The sequence below is a fragment of the Oncorhynchus mykiss genome, chromosome 30 (assembly GCF_013265735.2).
Source record: "Oncorhynchus mykiss isolate Arlee chromosome 30, USDA_OmykA_1.1, whole genome shotgun sequence".
In the NCBI taxonomy this organism is placed as follows: domain Eukaryota; kingdom Metazoa; phylum Chordata; class Actinopteri; order Salmoniformes; family Salmonidae; genus Oncorhynchus; species Oncorhynchus mykiss.
In genome coordinates, this window is record NC_050570.1 from 44989765 (window position 1) to 45007790 (window position 18026).

The 18026-nt window shown below is 46.2% G+C and overlaps 1 protein-coding gene across 1 annotated transcript in view; it reads right to left on the reverse strand.

Moving 5' to 3' along the window:
- LOC110521015 (proline-rich protein 12) overlaps positions 1–13505 on the reverse strand; it is a 52767-nt gene extending 39262 nt beyond the window's left edge. The window contains 5 exon segments of the mRNA XM_036968946.1: positions 445–3873; positions 3875–4803; positions 4944–5105; positions 5367–5521; positions 13227–13505. Coding sequence (XP_036824841.1) covers positions 445–3873; positions 3875–4803; positions 4944–5105; positions 5367–5521; positions 13227–13309 — 4758 coding nt within the window. The 5' untranslated portion in view covers positions 13310–13505.
- Between the last annotated feature and the right edge of the window lie 4521 nt (positions 13506–18026).

Below are 18026 nucleotides of genomic sequence, written 5' to 3' on the forward strand. Positions count from 1 at the left end.
TGGCTGTCTAGAAATGATCAACAACCAACTTGACAGAACTTGAAGAATTTTAAAAAGAATAATGTGCAAATATTGTACAATCCAGGTGTGCAAAGCTCTTAGACTTTCCCAGAAAGACTCACAGCTGTAATCGTTGCCAAAGAAGTTTCTAACATGTATTTACTCAGGGGTGTGAACACCTATGTCTGTATTCATGTCTGTATTTCATTAACAATACATTTGCTAAGATTTCTAAAAACACGTTTTCAGTTTGTCATAATAGGGTGTTGTCTGTAGATGAGTGAGAAAAAAAAAATATTTAATACATTTTGAATTCAGGCTATAACACAACAAAATGTGGAATAAGTCAGGGGTATGAATACTTTCTGAAGGCACTGTAAGCTTTACGGAGTCCATACAACTCGCTATCTAAACATGATATCACTCTGCTCATGTCTCCCTTACCTTGATAGGCTTGAAAGTTTTATGGTGCTGTGGATGCTGTGCTTGTTGTTGTTGATGAAGGTGTTGTAGGTGCTGCTGCTGTTGCTGCTGTTGATGTTGAGGTTGTAGATTTTGCTGCGGTTGGAAGTGATGGTGTTGGTGCTGCTGTTGTTGAAAGTGCTGTTGTTGGTGGAACTGCTGTTGTTGTTGCTGATATTGGAGGTTGGGTACTTTGTTCATGTCTCGGTGCATCTCTATCATCCCTTCCTCCTTCCTGCCACGCCCCCTACCCCGCCCACGACCCCTACGGGTCTCCCCGCCTACATTTCCCATCAGCCCCCTACAGTAGGGCGGCTCCGGGAGCGGGCGGATGCGAGGGCGCCCTCTGGGCCGAGGTGGCCCTTCACGTTTGGGTTTGGTTGGTTTCCTGCCCCTCTTCTTGGGCCCGTCGTGGGGTAGGAGATGTGGAGGGGGGCCAAGGGAGGGGTAGCCGGACGGGTGGCAGAAGTCCAGGTCACCCATCAGAGGGCTGAGGGAGCCCATCCCCGAGGCCCCTCCTCCTCCAGCCTTCCTGCAGCTGGACACCAGGTCGGGGAGGAGGTCAGGGAGCCGCCGGCTGTTCAGGCGGATGTCAGCGGGAACATCAGCCTTGTCCTCGTCGCCCTCGAACTCGTACTCCTGGGCGTAGTTCTTCTTGGCCTGTGGCTGCGGGTCGCGGCGCTGCTTCAGCAAGTGGAAGGAGCTGGTCTTCAGCAGCTTCTTGGGTCGGGAGGAGCAGAAGATAGGCGACGTCAGCCCGGCCAGACCAGAACCCCCACCCACGCCCGTACCCCCAATCATCTTGTTGGCGGAGCTGTCCCCAGGAACTCCCTCTGGACCCCCCAAGACAGTCTGGGACTGGATGAGGCCGAGCTGCTCTGTGTTCACAGTGGAGGGGAGCTCATGGGTTTTCAGGGAGTCCAGGTCCAGATGCATGGTGCTGTTTTCTGTTTCCGTGAGGCCGTGGCAGTACCCGTAACCATGGTCGCCATGGTGACCCATCACATCATACACACCTCCTCCATCACTGGTCTTGACGTCCTCCATGCTGTCTGGTCCCTGTCCACGTGCCTCAGACATACCTTCCTGGACCCCTTGGCCTGCCCCAGGACCCCCGGCGCAGCTCGACTTGGAGTAGTCGTCAGAGCAGAACATATCCTCCATGCCGGGGAAGAAGGAGCGATCCTCATCCTGTAAGAGGGAGTCTGGGAAACAGATGGAGGTCAGAGGCACAAACCTGTGCTGCTGCTGCTGACCTTGGTTCTGGCCCGCTTTCCCCACGGGGCTCACAGTGTCAAACTGGTGCTCTTTGAGCTGGTCCAACTGGGATTGGCAGAGCTGGGGCTCCTGGTCCCTCTGATGGGGAGGAGGCTGCTGCTGGGGCCCTGCGTTGGTCTCCAGGTGGTGGGAGTGGTGGTGGGCATGGGTGTGCGGGAGGGGGTGGTGCGGGTGGGTCTGCTGTTGGTGATGGACGTGGGGGTGGTGTGGGTTGAGGTGGTGCAGGTGGGAGGGTGTGGTTATGCCCAGGTCTGGCTCGGAGAGGAAGTTGTGAAGCTTGGAGGCAGTTTGTTGGGAGTGGTGATGAGACGGCAGCCTGTGCTGCTGCTGTTGTTGTCTGTGTCCATCACTACTGCCCCCATCTCCTCCCCCCACCCCACTTCTATCCGCGGCCCCTCCACTGTCTCTGCTGTTGGCCCGAGACAGGGTGCGCTCCAGCATGCCCAGAGGAGAAACCGAGTTCTGGCTGGCTTGGCTCTGGCCGTAGTGGGCCTCCATAGCCTGTGACTGGAGTTGGAGCTGCAGCTGGGATTGAGCCTGGGGCTGGGGATCCACCCCCACTTGTCCCCCAGGCTCTGCCTCTCCACCTGCCCCCATCATGGCCTGCTGACTCATGGAGTGCTGCTGCTGCTGAGAAGCAGCTTGCTGGGTGTCCATCTTGTTGCGGGTAGTGTGGGACAGAACAGACTGGAGCATGTGGGCAGAGGGAGGCTGCTGGGGCTGGTTTGGGGGGGAGTCCATGAGGGAAAGGGAGGATTGGGGCTGTCGGGGCTGCTGCTGCAGTTCGGGTGTCTTCCGCAGGTATGGCAGCTCGGACGGGTCGGGAGGCTTTTTGAGCTCCATGTGAGGGTGGATGTGGGAGTGGGGGTGGGCATGTTGAGAGTGCTGGGTGTGTTGGGGATGTGAGGGGACCTGCGAGGGATGGTGGGGGTGCTGGGAGTGAGGGTGTTGGGAGTAAGGGTCGCCCCTGCCGTATTGCACAACTGAGCCGAGGGAGTCGTGTTGCTGCGGATAGGGGACGTGAGGGTTGGGATGTGAGAGGGAGTCTGCCCCCCCTCTCCCTCCGCTGGCCCCTGCTCCAGACAGCCCTAGTTCGTTCTTGGCCTGCTGCTGCTGCTGTTTCTTCAGAGACATCTCCAGCTGGCTCTCCAGGCCACCTCCGCTGACGTTACCTGCAGTACCGGGAACCATGCTGTTGGTGGCGCTGTTGGTGCGGATGACGCTCTGGAGGTGGTAGCGCTCCTCAGAGGCCTTGTTCAGGTCGTAGGCCAGACCTTTGCCCCCATCCCTGGCCTGAGTGATGGACTGGGGCGGCTGCTGCTGGGGGTGGTGCTGGGACGGGTGGGACGCAGGGCTCTGGGCATGCAGCAAGTGCTGGATCAGGAAGTCCTCGTCATCTTCCTCGTCTTGGGAGCGCTCTACTCCCAGCATGTCAGTGTCTGGCTTGGGCTTGGGGGGCGTGGGGTGGTAGGACTGAGGCTGGGCGCCTCGGGTGTCGGGGTAGCCCTGCGGAGAGGACAGGAAGGCAGGGGAGAGGACGGAGGAGAGGTATTTGTTTCCCCCGGGGGACTGGGCAGGACGGGCGGGAGCAGGAGAGTGCAGCCCAGGTCGAATGATGCTGGAGGGAGAAGGGCTGGAGTCAGGGAGGTGGTATGAGCTGCTACCACCTGATCCTGATCCTGCACCCCCAACTCCTGATCCACCTCCACCAGCCCCGGACCCTGCCCCGCTGCCGGCTGACCCTCCACCCCCTCCAGACCCCAGGAGGGCAGGGGAGTGCCTTGGGCCACTGTATCCCAACGAGGGACTGCCTGCTCCCCCAAGGGAGGTAGGCAGCGAGCCGTATCCTGAGTCCGTCCCGTAGACCACCTCGGCAGAGAAGGAGCGGCCTCCTGGCCCTAGTCCTCCATACCCTTTCCCAGAACTCCCAGGGCCAGAGGTCAGGTCCTGGGGGGAGCTGAAGCCCCCATAGGGCTGGTGGGAGGGGAGGTGTGAGGGAGGGGGCTGGCTGGGTGAGTATGACTGCTGCTGGGGAGGTGTCTGGCCAGGGAGGCCTGTGGTGGGCTTGATGGGGGCCACAGGGGAGCCATATGCTGACAGGCAGGGTTTAAGAGGAGGCTGCTGGGCTGGGGCGGATGAGACTGGGGGGGGGGGGGGGCGCCGACTGAGTTGGGGGCTGCTGTCTGGAGGGGGCAGACGAAGAGCTGGAGGAAGGGTTAGGGTTGGGGTTTGAGGAGGACGAGGAGGTGGAGGAGGCTGAGGGTGGGGTGTGGGGAGTTCGGGACGACGAGGAGCCCGAGGAGGAGTAGCCACTACTGGAACTGGAGTTCTTAGCCCCTTTCCCTAGACCTCCACCTGACCCTGACGAGGAGGCGGCGGAGGAGGTGTACGGGGTCTGGATGATGGGGCGGTACACTTGGTCTGAACGGGGGGAGGGTTTGGGGTCTGCTGAAGGGCTCTGCTCCCCCAGCGGACTGCAGGACACCCCTCCATGCCGGTGGTGGGAAATCTGCTGGTACCCCGATGCCCCACAGCTGAGGTAGTGCTGCAGGGGATGGGGGGCTGAGGAGGAGAGCTGCGACTGAGCCGGAGAGGAGCGCTGGTAGTGCTTGATCACGCTGTCCTGCCGTGGGATGGCCCTTTCCTGGGGTGGCGGGGGGCCTGGTGCCGATGAGAACACAGAGGCATTGTACAACTGGGAGGACTGGTCCTGGAGCTGGGAGGACAGCAGGTTAAACTGGGGAGGGGGTAGGTGGCGGCCTGACGAGGAGGAGGTTTGCGGCGGGCCTGTGGGGTCCTGCGACCCTCGGTAGGCGGCGCCCTGCGAGGAGAGTAGGCGGTCGAAGCCCAGGCTGGACTGGGAGGGTGTCTTGATGTGCAGCAGGGGGTCGTGGGGGGACAGGAGGCCGTTGGACGTGGGGCTGAAGGTGGGGGAGTCCTGGAGGGAGAGCGAGGAGCCAGGGAAGGACCGCCCGGAAAAGGAGGCTGGGTGCTGGTAGGCCGAGAGGGAGGAGGAGGGGAAGGAGCCAGACCCGATGAAGAGCTCTGGCTGAGTGTGCATCGCTATGGAAAATGGAGATAGAGAAAAAGACAAGTAACAGAGATTATTAGAAATGTGCTGCTGTCCTTCATAACACTTAAAAAATGATGAACACGACTCGAGTTGTACTTGAGCATTACTCATGACTGGCTCCTGCACTCACCAGTCTGCCAGGAGGGTGTTCGGAACTGGGAGAGGAGAGAGGAGGCTGAGGGGGGTGGCTGCCGACCCTGGGACTCTAGTGCTGAAATCAAGTTCATGACAGATGGGTCTGGACCAGAGGGACTGGCATGGTGTAGCCCAGTATCAAACAGCCCAGATAAGCCTAGAGAACATAGACACAAAAGCATTTACTCAACCACCCACATTTTTCTGTTTAAAGTGACTCATCTAAACAAAAGTCTAATCTAAACAAAAATACTTTGATAGAGAGAAAAATGTACATTCTCCCTGACTGTGTATAGGATAGGACAATATTGTACTGTAATAACAGGTATACTAACATTCTATATGACAACCTTTTGGCATCATGCAGAGACCTCAATTTTACATTTGAATCAAGGTTCATATTAGCCCGGCCCCTTACCTAGACTCCGCCCAGCCCCCCATGCCCCGCCCTGTCCAGAGCTACCAGGATGGTGATTGGTTGCGTAGCCCTGCAGAGGGTGGGGTGTGCCATAAGCCTGGCGATGGAGCAGCTCTGAGTCCGGATGGGAGGACCTAGAACTCCCATACACCAGGCTGAGGAAAGAAGGGAGAAAGGGGAGAAAAATGAATCATAATGAAAATATGCATTATTCTTCTATATCGGGGTTATCTAAATCCTGGGATCGAGATCTGCAGTACAGCTGTTTTTCTTTTCTCTTTGGTAGATAATTGATTGATTAATGTAGCCTAATTGATTGGCCAGAGAGTCCACTCACTTAGTGTCTCAGGTCGGAATCAATCTCTGATTATAGGGTGAATGTATGTAATGTTGTCTCATAGTTCTTCAATCAATCAATCATGAAAACCAGAAGCGCTGCAGGCTTGATACATACGAATTGGGATACTCGTATTGTTTACCAGGGCTATTGAAATCTTACTCTACGAAGTCCAGAGTACTGCTGGGTTTTTTTTCAACCTGATTCCCCCGACCTGATGTCCCAGGTCTAACTCAGTCCCTGATTACTAGAAGAACAAAAAAAAGCAGTAAAACTGACTTTGAGGTCAAGATCTGAATTTGAGGGTTGCATACGAATAGTGAGACAAGAGAAGTATTGTGCGTACAGGATATTACTGATAACCCATCATCATCAATTAGGCCTAGATACGGCTACTTTTTTGAAAGCTTACAGCATTTTCCATAACTGTTTCCACCTCCTGTTATCAAATAACAAATAAATAGTTAATTTCCCAACCAAATAACTGTAAACATCCAACAAAAATGGTGATGGCATGGCAAATGGAAAAATGTCTAAAGTGTCCTTTAGTAGTAGTGCGAAGGAATCAGCAAATGCAAGGCTCTCTGCACCGACTTTAGATAAAATCCTGTTCTAACCACAAAGCCTCAACAACAACAATGCATTCTGGTCCCGGCTGACAGTCTCCCAGGCTTTGGTGATGGATTACCTTTCTAATCTACCTATACTCTCTTGTAGAGTTGTTTACTTGGGTATACTCCATACTGTATACAGGCAATATCGCCCTTTCCAGCCCACACCATATAAAATCTGAGCCTTGCACTTTACACAGGGTAACCTAACACTCAATAAGGTATTGTTCATCAATATCAGCCTCTGAATAGAACTGGGAGCAACATTCAAATGAAAGTCTGAATGAAAAGAAAGATTTTTAACAATCACCCCCACTTCCAATCACTTACTTGCACAGAGGAGAAAAACAACACCCAAACATAGAGACAGTGTTCTAAATGGCCTGGTCAAAAGTATGGCGCTATGTAGGAATAGGGTGCCATTTGGGATGCAATAGGGTGCCATTTGGGATGCAACCATAGTCTCAGAGAACAGAAAATCTCCACAGAGTCAAGAAATCAAAGGTTGGGCATGGTCATGAGATCACCACACTACAGTGCAGTGTAGTCTCTACATTTAAATTATATTCTTTCCTTCATTCATTAATGTGGAATACACTCAAAACTATTATGCATAAAGAAAGTATTATTAACTGTTAACTTTTAAAGTCCTGTGGTTCTATTTTTGAACTGCCCGATAACCATGGCCTTTTATCAATTAGATTTGCTCGCCTCCTGCGTCCTCTCTCCTCTGTCCTCTCTCGCCTCCTTTTGAAAAAGGTCAAAGGTAATTGAGGAGAGGCAGCGAGGAGTGGGAAAATGGATGAAAATGGCTGGTATGAAATGAGACTCTCCTTCTCCAATCACGCGTCATCAGGCAAATTAAGTTTACAGGGTGGAATCCCAAATTAAATGTATAAACTGATGAAAACGATTAAGCCAGTGCAAGACCTTTTATAGATAAAAGGATAAGTAGCATATTGTTTTTACATGTTTGCATGCTTTTCTCCATCGATAAAACAATAGCTGATTCAAAGGGGGGGTGATTTCAAAACTCTTCCGTGAAGGATTCAGGTAGGATACACTTCTCAAGTTACTATATGCTTCCTCGCCAAAATGAGGCCATCAAATCAAATACCTTTTTATTGGTCACATACATATGCTTAGCAGATGTTATTGCGAGTATAGCGAAATGCTTCTGTTTGCCTGCAAGCGAATTTACACACTCGTCGACCACTCATCGGTTTCCGGGTCACGGAGGAGAGAGGACGGAGGATGGTATTTTGCTCAAACGAGAAAACCGCTGTATCACCCTTTGGTTCTCTTCAGTGTAATGTGATGTTGATTGGCCACCAATCAACCAATCAACCAATTGTGTGACTCTGTGGCTAACCACCTTAGCTGATTGGAAATGCTGTTCCCCAGACATGCATAGACAGCTAGCAGCAGAGAAGAGTGGTTATGGCTGGACAACAAAGTGGTGAGGCAAGACCCATAGTGGTTTTATTGATAAACGTGTGGTGACTGTCTGAGTGTGTCGGATGCTGACTCCTCCTCCTCGCTAAGTTTAACCACGGCTTGGTTAGCGTACGCCACTCCCTGACTCAGGAATCAAAGTGTGTGTGTGGGGGGTTTAATCATTCTCTGAATATGACCCATCAGTGTGTTCAGTATTCTTGAGTTTGACACGTCCATATATTCTATTGAAATCTTCATAATGTGTTAACAAATATAAATAATTATGGCTAAATGCTAAAATATCAAACTGAACCCTAATCCCTAAATGTGGATTTCTATGTTTAAGAAACTGGTTCCATTGAAATTAATAGTTCTGGATAGTGTAACGATTTTCCTCCTCTTCTGACGAGGAGTATGAAGGATCGGACCAATGCGCAGCGTGGTAAGTGTTCATGTTATTTTAATAACTCAGAACACGAGAAAATACCAAAAGAACATAGTGCAAGAAAGAAATGATAATCGAAACAGTCCTGTAAGGTGCAGCAACACAAAACAGAAAACAACTACCCACAAAACCCATGTGGGCAAGAGCTACCTAAGTATTGTTCTCAATCAGAGACAACGACAGACAGCTAGCTGTCCCTGATTGAGAACCATAGGCCAAAAAACAAAGAAATACAAAAACATAGAAAAAAGAACATAGAACGCCCACCCTAGCCTAACCAAAATAGAGAATAAAAAGCCTCTCTATGGCCAGGGCGTGACAGATAGAGGTCGACCGATTAATCGGATTTGCTGATTAGAGGTCGATTTCAAGTTTTCATAACAATCGGAAATCAATATTTTTGGACACCTTTATTTAATCTTTATTCAACTCGGCACGTCAGTTAAGAACACATTCTTATTTTCAATGACGGCCTAGGAACAGTGGGTTAACTGCCCAACGCAATAACGACCTGTCTCTCGTTGCACTCCACAAGGAGATTGCCTGTTACGCGAATGCAGTAAGCCAAGGTAATTTGCTAGCTAGCATTAAACTTATCTTATAAAAAACAATCAATCAATCATTATCACTAGTTAACTACACATGGTTGATGATATTATTAGATATTATCTAGCGTGTCCTGCGTTGCATATAATCTGACTGAGCGTACAAGCATACAAGTATCTAAGTATCTGACTGAGCGGTGGTAGGCAGAAGCAGGCGCTTAAGCATTCATTCAAACAGCACTTTTGTGCGTTTTGCCAGCAGCTCTTTGTTGTGCGTCAAGCATTGCGCTGTTTATGACTTCAAGCCTATCAACTCCCGAGATGAGGCTGGTGTAACCGAAGTGAAATGGCTAGCTAGTAATAGCGTTTCAAACATCACTCGCTCTGAGCCTTGGAGTGGTTGTTCCCCTTGCTCTGCGTGGGTAACGCTGCTTCGAGGGTAGCTGTTGTGTTCCTGGTTCGAGCCCAGGGAGGAGCGAAGAGAGGGACGGAAGCTATACTGTTACACTGGAAATACTAAAGTGCCTATAAGAACATCCAATAGTCAAAGGTTAATGAAATACAAATGGTATAGAGGGAAATAGTCCTATAATTCCTATAATAACTACAACCTAAAACTTCTTACCTGGAAATATTGAAGACTCATGTTAAAAGGAACCACCAGCTTTCATATGTTCTCATGTTCTGAGCAAGGAACTTAAACGTTAGCTTTCTTACATGGCACATATTTCACTTTTACTTTCTTCTCCAACGCTTTGTTTTTGCATTATTTAAACCAAATTGAACATGTTTCGTTATTTATTTGGGGCTAAATTGATTTTATTGATGTATTATATTAAGTTAAAATAAGTGTTCATTCAGTATTGTTGTAATTGTCATTATTACAAATAAAAAAATCGGCCAATTAATCAGTATCGTCATTTTGGTCCTCCAATAATCGGTATCGGCGTTGAAAAATCATAATCGGTCGGCCTCTAGTCCTGGAACTAGACACTATATACTAGAACCAGATGCAGTACTTCGACTTTCCCAGAACATATGTAAATTGAGAATTCAATGGGCAGAGCAAATGAATCAATAGTATGTATTTAGTTGAGTGCTTGTACTGCTCAGATGCATTTTTCAAATGAGCGCACAACCTCTCCACCTCTTCCCAATCTTTTCTCTCCCCTTCTACAGACTACTCTTATGACTCCTCAACTCACCTTCCTATCCTTATCACTCTTCTTCTCTCTCCATCATCTCCTCTCCTTCTTCAACCGGTCATCTTCTCTCCACTCCTCCCTACATCTCCTCCCCTCTCTTCCAAATTCAACCATTGATTCTTTCTTTTCTCCTCTCCTCCACCCTCACTACGTCTCTTCTCCCACACCCTCCCCTTCTCTCCAACTCTCTGTCAGGCCGTATAACCATAATGGAGTGAGCTGCAGTCCTCAAGATTGTGAAAGAGGGGATAAATAAAGGAGGGGGAGCTATTAATCCTTCATTAAGACTGCTTTCGCAATCAACCACAGTTCATTTCACCCTGCCGTTCCGTCCGGGCGGTTGTATGATGATAATAGGCTCACTAGTTTAATACACTAGATATTTGTCTTCTACAGACATGTCTGGTACTAGTAAGAGCAGGTAAGAGCTTGGTATGGAGATTCTGAGCTAAACAAATGTATTCTACTAGTATTATTGCTATGGTTAGTTGACTGCAGCAGAGGGCATTGTTTTGGAACTCTGCTGTAGTTACAATACAATATCATTCAGACTACCAATGGGCCAGACTACCAACATGTTGTCAAGGCTACCTGCAAGCATGTACATGTATGATACCACACTAGGTGTAACCAACCAGTCTCATACAATCAATGAACTGATTAAATTACTCATACAAGTAATTAACATATTCAAATATGTATTGCATATTAAAATAAAGGTTTCTATAAATGTATTCACTTCAATCAATATGGCTGAAGAGAAAATATTTTGTAACTGTCATCCAAAGTTGGTTAGGTTCATTACCCTAGAACAGTAAGAGAACAGTAAAGTAGTACTAGTTTCTGTTCCTTAACTTTTTGCAAAAAAGGCAGCCAGCCAATCCCACATTAGGGAGCATGAGGTCATCATAAGAACACCAGGACTACATCAATCTGCATGTGGGCTTGCAGATGCCCTTGACTCTGGGATTCAGCCATAAAAAAACAGCTGGCTAGGCTAGAACAGCTGACCAGTGTTTTAAATATATATATAATCATGTCATATATAAATCATGTATATGATTTTTATGCAGGGGCCTAAATACTCCTTTGGTTCATCAAAGATACAACATTGTATGTAGCCTACTGCATTTTATGTATCTCAACACTGTCAGTTACCAAGGTTACATACAGTCGTCTATTCTGCATAAGCAATTACTATAGATTTGAATTTGTTTGTGCAGTGATTTAATAATTTACATCTGTGAGGAACCAATGAGTATTCAGGCCCAAAATAAAAAACATGGTAAAACGTCATAAGGACTATATAATATATGGCACTACCAGTGAATGACACTGTAATAGAGGGCACGATTTAGGGCTTTATGACTTCCAGCAATTGAGCAATTACTCCATGCACACGCTCAGTCAGAATGCAACATTTGCCTGTGGGACTAATACTTGAGAGGTATGTCCCTTACTACCATTATGCAATGGTATTGTGCTCATATTACATTTTATCGCCAATCTGGAATTTCACAGTATCTGCGTTTGAAAAATAAATTATCAAAATAAACCGGGTGTTTACTGCGAGCTACACTGTTGCTACATGAAACTTACGTTCTGTAGCAAGATTGATTTGGTTGTCCCGGCGACGAATGGTAATGTGCGTAGCCGGGTAGCCTTTGACATGTAAGTAGGCCCCAATTCATTAAAACAGAGAGACTATGCATTTTAAGAAACAAAATGTGAAACATTGTAACATTTCGTTCTATTAATGTTCTTACTGTATGTCATTCCCGTTTTAATTCATGCGGTTAACGGAAATGAAAGATTATTGAGATATCTTACCAGTACGCTCGTAAGCTTAGCTAACGCGTTAATGTTAGCTAGCTAACGTTCGGTGGTTAGAGTTAGCCAACTTGTCTCTCAATACCGTATAACATGATTTAGCTAGACGGGTAGCGAGTTCTAGCAAACATCACACAAGCCATCGTTTTAGCTAATGGCGTATGTTGGTGTTTATGATCGATTCCTGTGTTTTTACTTTGTTGCCAAAGACCTGCAGCATTGAGTCAATATGCCGAATCATTTAACTTGAAATGAACAACTAACGTTAGCTAGCTAGCAAAGACAACAGTTACCTGTACCTTTAAGCTAGCTAACTTTACCCCAAAATGGCTAGCTAGTAGGTTTTTCTCACATGAATCAAAATGCAGTTGGTGCCAAAAAAAAGGGAATACACCTATCATTCATTGCACCTGTTAATAATACGCCTATCACGTAAACTTGAGAGTGAAGTTATAGAGTTATTATACACGGTGTACCGTTACCAACTTATCGAAGTTTCCATCAATACAATTGCGAGGCTTAAAGCTATCTAGGGGTTATCCCAACAGCAAAAGATTTGCACTAATATCCATGCTGCAACTGCTGCTGCTTTAATAATGGGATGTAATGTACTCGTGCTTACAGAGTGAGTTAATTAAAATACCTTAGAATCCACTGGTATAGTAGCTGTCACTAGATGATCACTGATATTAGCTAAGTTATGGAAAGTGTTTATTCAATTGTTTGATGATAGCTGCATATCGTGATTTGATTTAGCCTTCACTCATCCTAAAGTGTATTGCCGAGAATGTGAGACGGGGAAGCAACCCTGCAGCACCACCATTTCTAGCATAAAGGCCATTTCATTTGTAGACAGTGTGCTAGCTACAGTAAACTGCCGACAGCAGCCTTGCTACAAACATTGCATGTTGCATCGTCAAATACATTGGGTTTGTATAGTTAATTAGCACCAACCGTTGCTTTGTAAACATATTACGCAATCAATGCATTAGTAAAGACAACCCAGTATGGATTCATATAATTATGGCATATTGTGAAAAATGCAAATGCTCTCTGCAAATATCATTACATTATGTTTGTTCCATTTCTGATTATACACTAGCCAGCTAAAGCTAGCTATATCCTCCCAAGTCCAACCCATCCCCCCTCTTTTCGCCCCTCTCCCCCCTCGTTTTTTATGTCTCGGTCTACCTTCCGTATCACGCATTAACTCTCAATTGCGTTCCTTGCATTTTCAAGACCCCCCACCCATCTTGCTAATGACAATACTGATAGCCTTGCTATAGCCTACCTGGCGCTTGCAAACAATGTAATCTATATATATATGAACGGAACGATAGAGGGAGCACGGATTGCATTGCCTCTATCGGCATGGGCATTGTTACAGCAAGCCAAGCATATGTATGCATCCTATGTATGAGGGCGCACATGTACGGGTACAAATGCTTACCTTGCCTTGGCCGATCTCTCGTAACTCCATCCCGTACCAGCGCCCAAATCACCGAACCCTGTACCAGGATAATTTCTTTCCATTAAAGAAAAGACGAGGGATGAAGATGGAGAGATAGTGAGGGGTAGGGGAGGGAGGAGATGTCTTAAATTCTCGCACGCTATCTCTCCCTGTATCCTTTTTCCCCTCTGCTCAGTGTCTGTTTATTTCTCCCGATTCACTAGCAAGTCCTCAAGACTGCGACCAGCACGGAGGGGGAGAGGAATGGAGGGGAGGAGAAGGAGGAGGGGGATATGGAGGATAAAAGAGAGGGGAGGAGGGGGTGGATGGGGGGTCACACCAACCACCACCACCACAAAAATCCGGTTTCTTCCTTCCCTCCCCTCTTCAGCCCGCTATATATATTTCAATGTCTATTGTCCTTCTAGGCACAACCAGCGATTCAGCTGATGCTAGCGCGTAGTCTAAACCAGTCTGTGCAAATCAAAATATTTGGTGCCCATTTATCACTCTAGACTGAAGCACGCTCTCTTACCATCCCCGGTCCCCTACGTTGTGGAAGTATTGCATTTCTAAAAAATAAATAAAAGGGGGCGATTCAATTATAGCAACAGTGTCTATTGTTTATATTTTGGCTTGCCAGTTCCCTCTCCAAAATGCATTTACACACACCCCCTCCCCAATATTGGTAGCCTAGGCAGCCGATAGTGGGCGCTAGATCTGCACTATTGTCTATGATTGATGTTCCCAGACGGTAATACACTCGTATCCCGCGTGGTTGCCTGACGAATCAAACTGAATTACTTGGCTGCTCTATGTTCGCTACATACTTCAGTCGGAGACTGCCAGGGGTGTTGTACAAAACAAAGTAATCAGCGATTGGATAATCTCTAACCGGCTCAGAAGGCCCGCCCACCCGACCAATCAGATGAGGGAGTGTGACGACCAAATATCTAAATGCACAACATCACTCAAATTCATAACATTGAGAAAGGACAAAAGTTTTGGGCAAAAGGGTCAATTGGCCTTTTTAAATGTATTTTAATTCTCATCTCAAATGAGCTAGCTAGCAAGCATAAAGTATTCCATTCCAAGCACAGATAAGTTATTCTATTATTCTTTTTTTTTTTTAAATTTAACTAGGCAAATTCTTATTTACAGTGAAGGCCTACCCAGGGCCAAACCCGCTGGGCCAATTGTGCGCAGTCCTGTGGGACTCCCAATCATGGCCGTTTGTGATACAGCCTGGATCACAACCGATTTGATGGAGCAATGTTGTTAGTTTCCCTACAAGCCTTTCATTCTAATAGTAATATATCATATTATTGACCTTCAACAGATGCACAGCCTTTGGCAGGGAAAAAAACTCAGTTGGGAGAGTAAAAGTCTCCCAACTTGAAGTTGTGAGCACAAAGACGTATGAATGCCACCAGGGGAAAGACAGACAGAAAGTATTCACTCCTCTTGACTTTTCCACATTTTGTTGTGTTACAGACTGAATTGAAAGTGGTTTAAATGTAGATGTGTACAGTGCCTTTAGAAAGTATTCACTCCTCTTGACTTTTCCACATTTTGTTGTGTTACAGACTGAATTGAAAGTGGTTTAAATGTAGATGTGTACAGTGCCTTTAGAAAGTATTCACTCCTCTTGACTTTTCCACATTTTGTTGTGTTACAGACTGAATTGAAAGTGGTTTAAATGTAGATGTTGTGTCACTGGCCTACACACAATACCTCATAATGTCAACGTGGAATTATGATTTTTTTTAAACAATTTATTTGACTAATTAATTAATAATGAAAAGCTGAAATGTCTTGAGTCAATAACTATTCAACCCCTTTATTATGGCAAGACTAAATAAGCTGAGGAGTGAAAATGTGCCTAACAAGTCACGTAATAAGTTGCATGGGCTCACGCTGTATGCAATAATAGTGTTTAGCATCATTTTTAAATGACTACCTCATCTCTGTACCACACACATACAATTATCTGTAAGGTCACTCTGTCGAGCAGTGAATTTCAAACACAAATTCAACCAAAGACCAGGGATGTTTTCCAAAGCTTCGCAAAGAAGGGCACCTGTTAGTAGATAGGTAAAAATAATAGTCAAGGGGTATTAATACTTTCTGAAGGCAATGTAAGTGGGGTTAGGGTCGTAAGTTTCCCCTTACACTGTAAAGAGCTTTGGATGTCTAAAAAAGTGCCATGTACAGTGGGAAGAAAAAGTATGTGAACCCTTTAGAGTTACCAGTAACTGAAAGGTTGCTAGATCGAATCCCTGAGCTGACAAGGTACAAATCTGTTGTTCTGCCCCTGAACAAGGCAGCTAACCCACTATTCCTAGGCTGTCATTGTAAATAATAATTTGTTCTTAACTGACTTGCCTAGTTAAATTAAAAAAATACCTGGATGTCTGCATAAATTGGTCATAACAATAGACAAACACAATCTGCTTAAAACTAATAAGACACAAACAATTATAATTGTTCATGTCTTTATTGAACACACAGTGCAAGTTGGAAAAAGTATGTGAACCCTTGGATTTAGTAACAGGTTGACCCTCCTTTGGCAGCAATAACCTCAAATGTGGTAGGCTTGATTACCAACAACGACGAGACGGCCTACAGGGAGGAGGTGAGGGCCCTCGGAGTGTGGTTACAGGAAAATAACCTCACACTCAATGTCAACTAAACAAAGGAGATAATCGTGGACTTCAGGAAACAGCAGAGGGAGCAGCCCCCTATCCACATCGACGGGACAGTAGTGGAGAGGGTGGAAAGTTAAGTTCCTCGGCGTACACATCACGGACAAACTGAAATGGTCCACCCACACAGACAGCGTGGTGAAGAAGGCGCAATAGCGCCTCTTCAACCTCAGGAGGCTGAAGAAATGTGGCTTGTCACCAAAAATACTCAAACTTCTACAGATGCACAATCGAGAGCATCCTGTCGGGCTGTATCACCGCCTGGTACGGCAACTGCTCTGCCCATAACCGTAAGGCTCTCCAGAGGTCTGCACAACGCATCACCGGAGGCAAACTACCTGCCCTCCAGGACACCTACACCACCCGATGTCACAGGAAGGCCAAAAAGATCATCAAGGACAACAACCACCCGAGCCACTGCCTGTTCACCCCGCTATCACCCAGAAGGCGATGTCAGTACAGGTGCATCCAAGCGGGGACCGAGAGGCTGAAAAACAGCTTCTATCTCAAGGCCATCAGACTGTTAAACAGCCATCACTAACATTGAGTGGCTGCTGCCAACATATTGACTCAACTCACTCACTTTAATAATGGAGAAATTGATGTAATAAATGTATCGCTAGCCACTTTAAACAATGCCACTTTATATAATGTTTACATACCCTACATTACTCATCTCATATGTATATACTGTACTATATACCATCTCCTGCATCTTGATGTGATAAATGTATCACTAGCCACTTTAAACAATGCCACTTTATATAATGTTTACATACCCTACATTAATTATCTCATATGTATATACTGTACTGTATACCATCTACTGCATCTTGCCTATGCCGTTCGGCCATCACTCATTCATATATTTTTATGTGCATATTCTTATTCATTCCTTTACACTTGTGTGTATAAGGTAGTTGTTGTGAAATTGTTAGGTTAGATAACTTGTTAGATATTACTGCATGTTCGGAACTAGAAGCACAAGCATTTCGCTACACTCGCATTACCATCTGCTAACCATGTGTATGTGACAAATACATTTGATTTGAAATGTTTTCTGTAGTTGTGGATCAGACCTGCACAATGGTCAAGAGGAATTTTGGACCATCCCTCTTTACAAAACTGTTTCAGTTCCACAATATTCTTGGGATGTCTGGTGTGAACCGCTCTCAAGGCATCTCAATCGGCTTGAGGTCAGAACTGACTGGGCCACTCCAGAAGGCGTATTTTCTTCTGTTCAAGCCATTTTGTTGTTGATTTACTTCTGTCTTTTGGGTTGTTGTCCTGTTCCATCACCTAACTTCTGTTTAGCTTCAATTGGCGGACAGATAGACTTACATTCTCCTGCAAAATGTCTTGATAAACTTGGGAATTCATTTTTCAGTCGATGATAGCAAGCAAGCTGTCCAGGCCCTGAGGCAGCAAAGCAGCCCCAAACCAAGATGCTCCCACTACAATAGTTGGGATGAGGTTTTGATGTTAATGTTGGTGTGCTGTTCCTTTTTTTCTCCACACATAGTGTTGTGTGTTCCTTCCAAACAACACAACTTTAGTTTAATCTGTCCACAGAATATTTTGTTGCCAGTAGCGCTGTGGAACATCCAGGTGCTCTGTTGCGAACCTTAGACGGGCAGCAATGTTGTTTTTTTTGGACAGCAGTAGCTTCTTCCATGGTGTCCTCCCATGAACACCATTCTTGTTTAGTGTTTTACGTATTGTAGACTCATCAACAGAGATGTTAGCATCTTCCAGAGATTTCTATAATCTTTTGCTGACACTCTAGGATTCTTCTTAACCTCATTAAGCATTCTGCTATGTGCTCTTGCAGTCATCTTTGCACTCCTAGGAAGAGTAGCAACAGTGCTGAAATTTCTCAATTTATAAACAATGTGTTTTTTATGGGGCGGGGCAGCTATTATCAAAATCTCACACTGTGAATGTATAAATTATGTATTCAATATAGACAAAAAAATACAATAATTTGTGCGTTTTTAGTTAAGCTGACGGTGTTTGTCTACTGTTGTGACAGATGAAGATCAGATTAAATTTAGTCAAATTTATGCAGAAATCCAGGTAATTCCAAAGGGTTCAC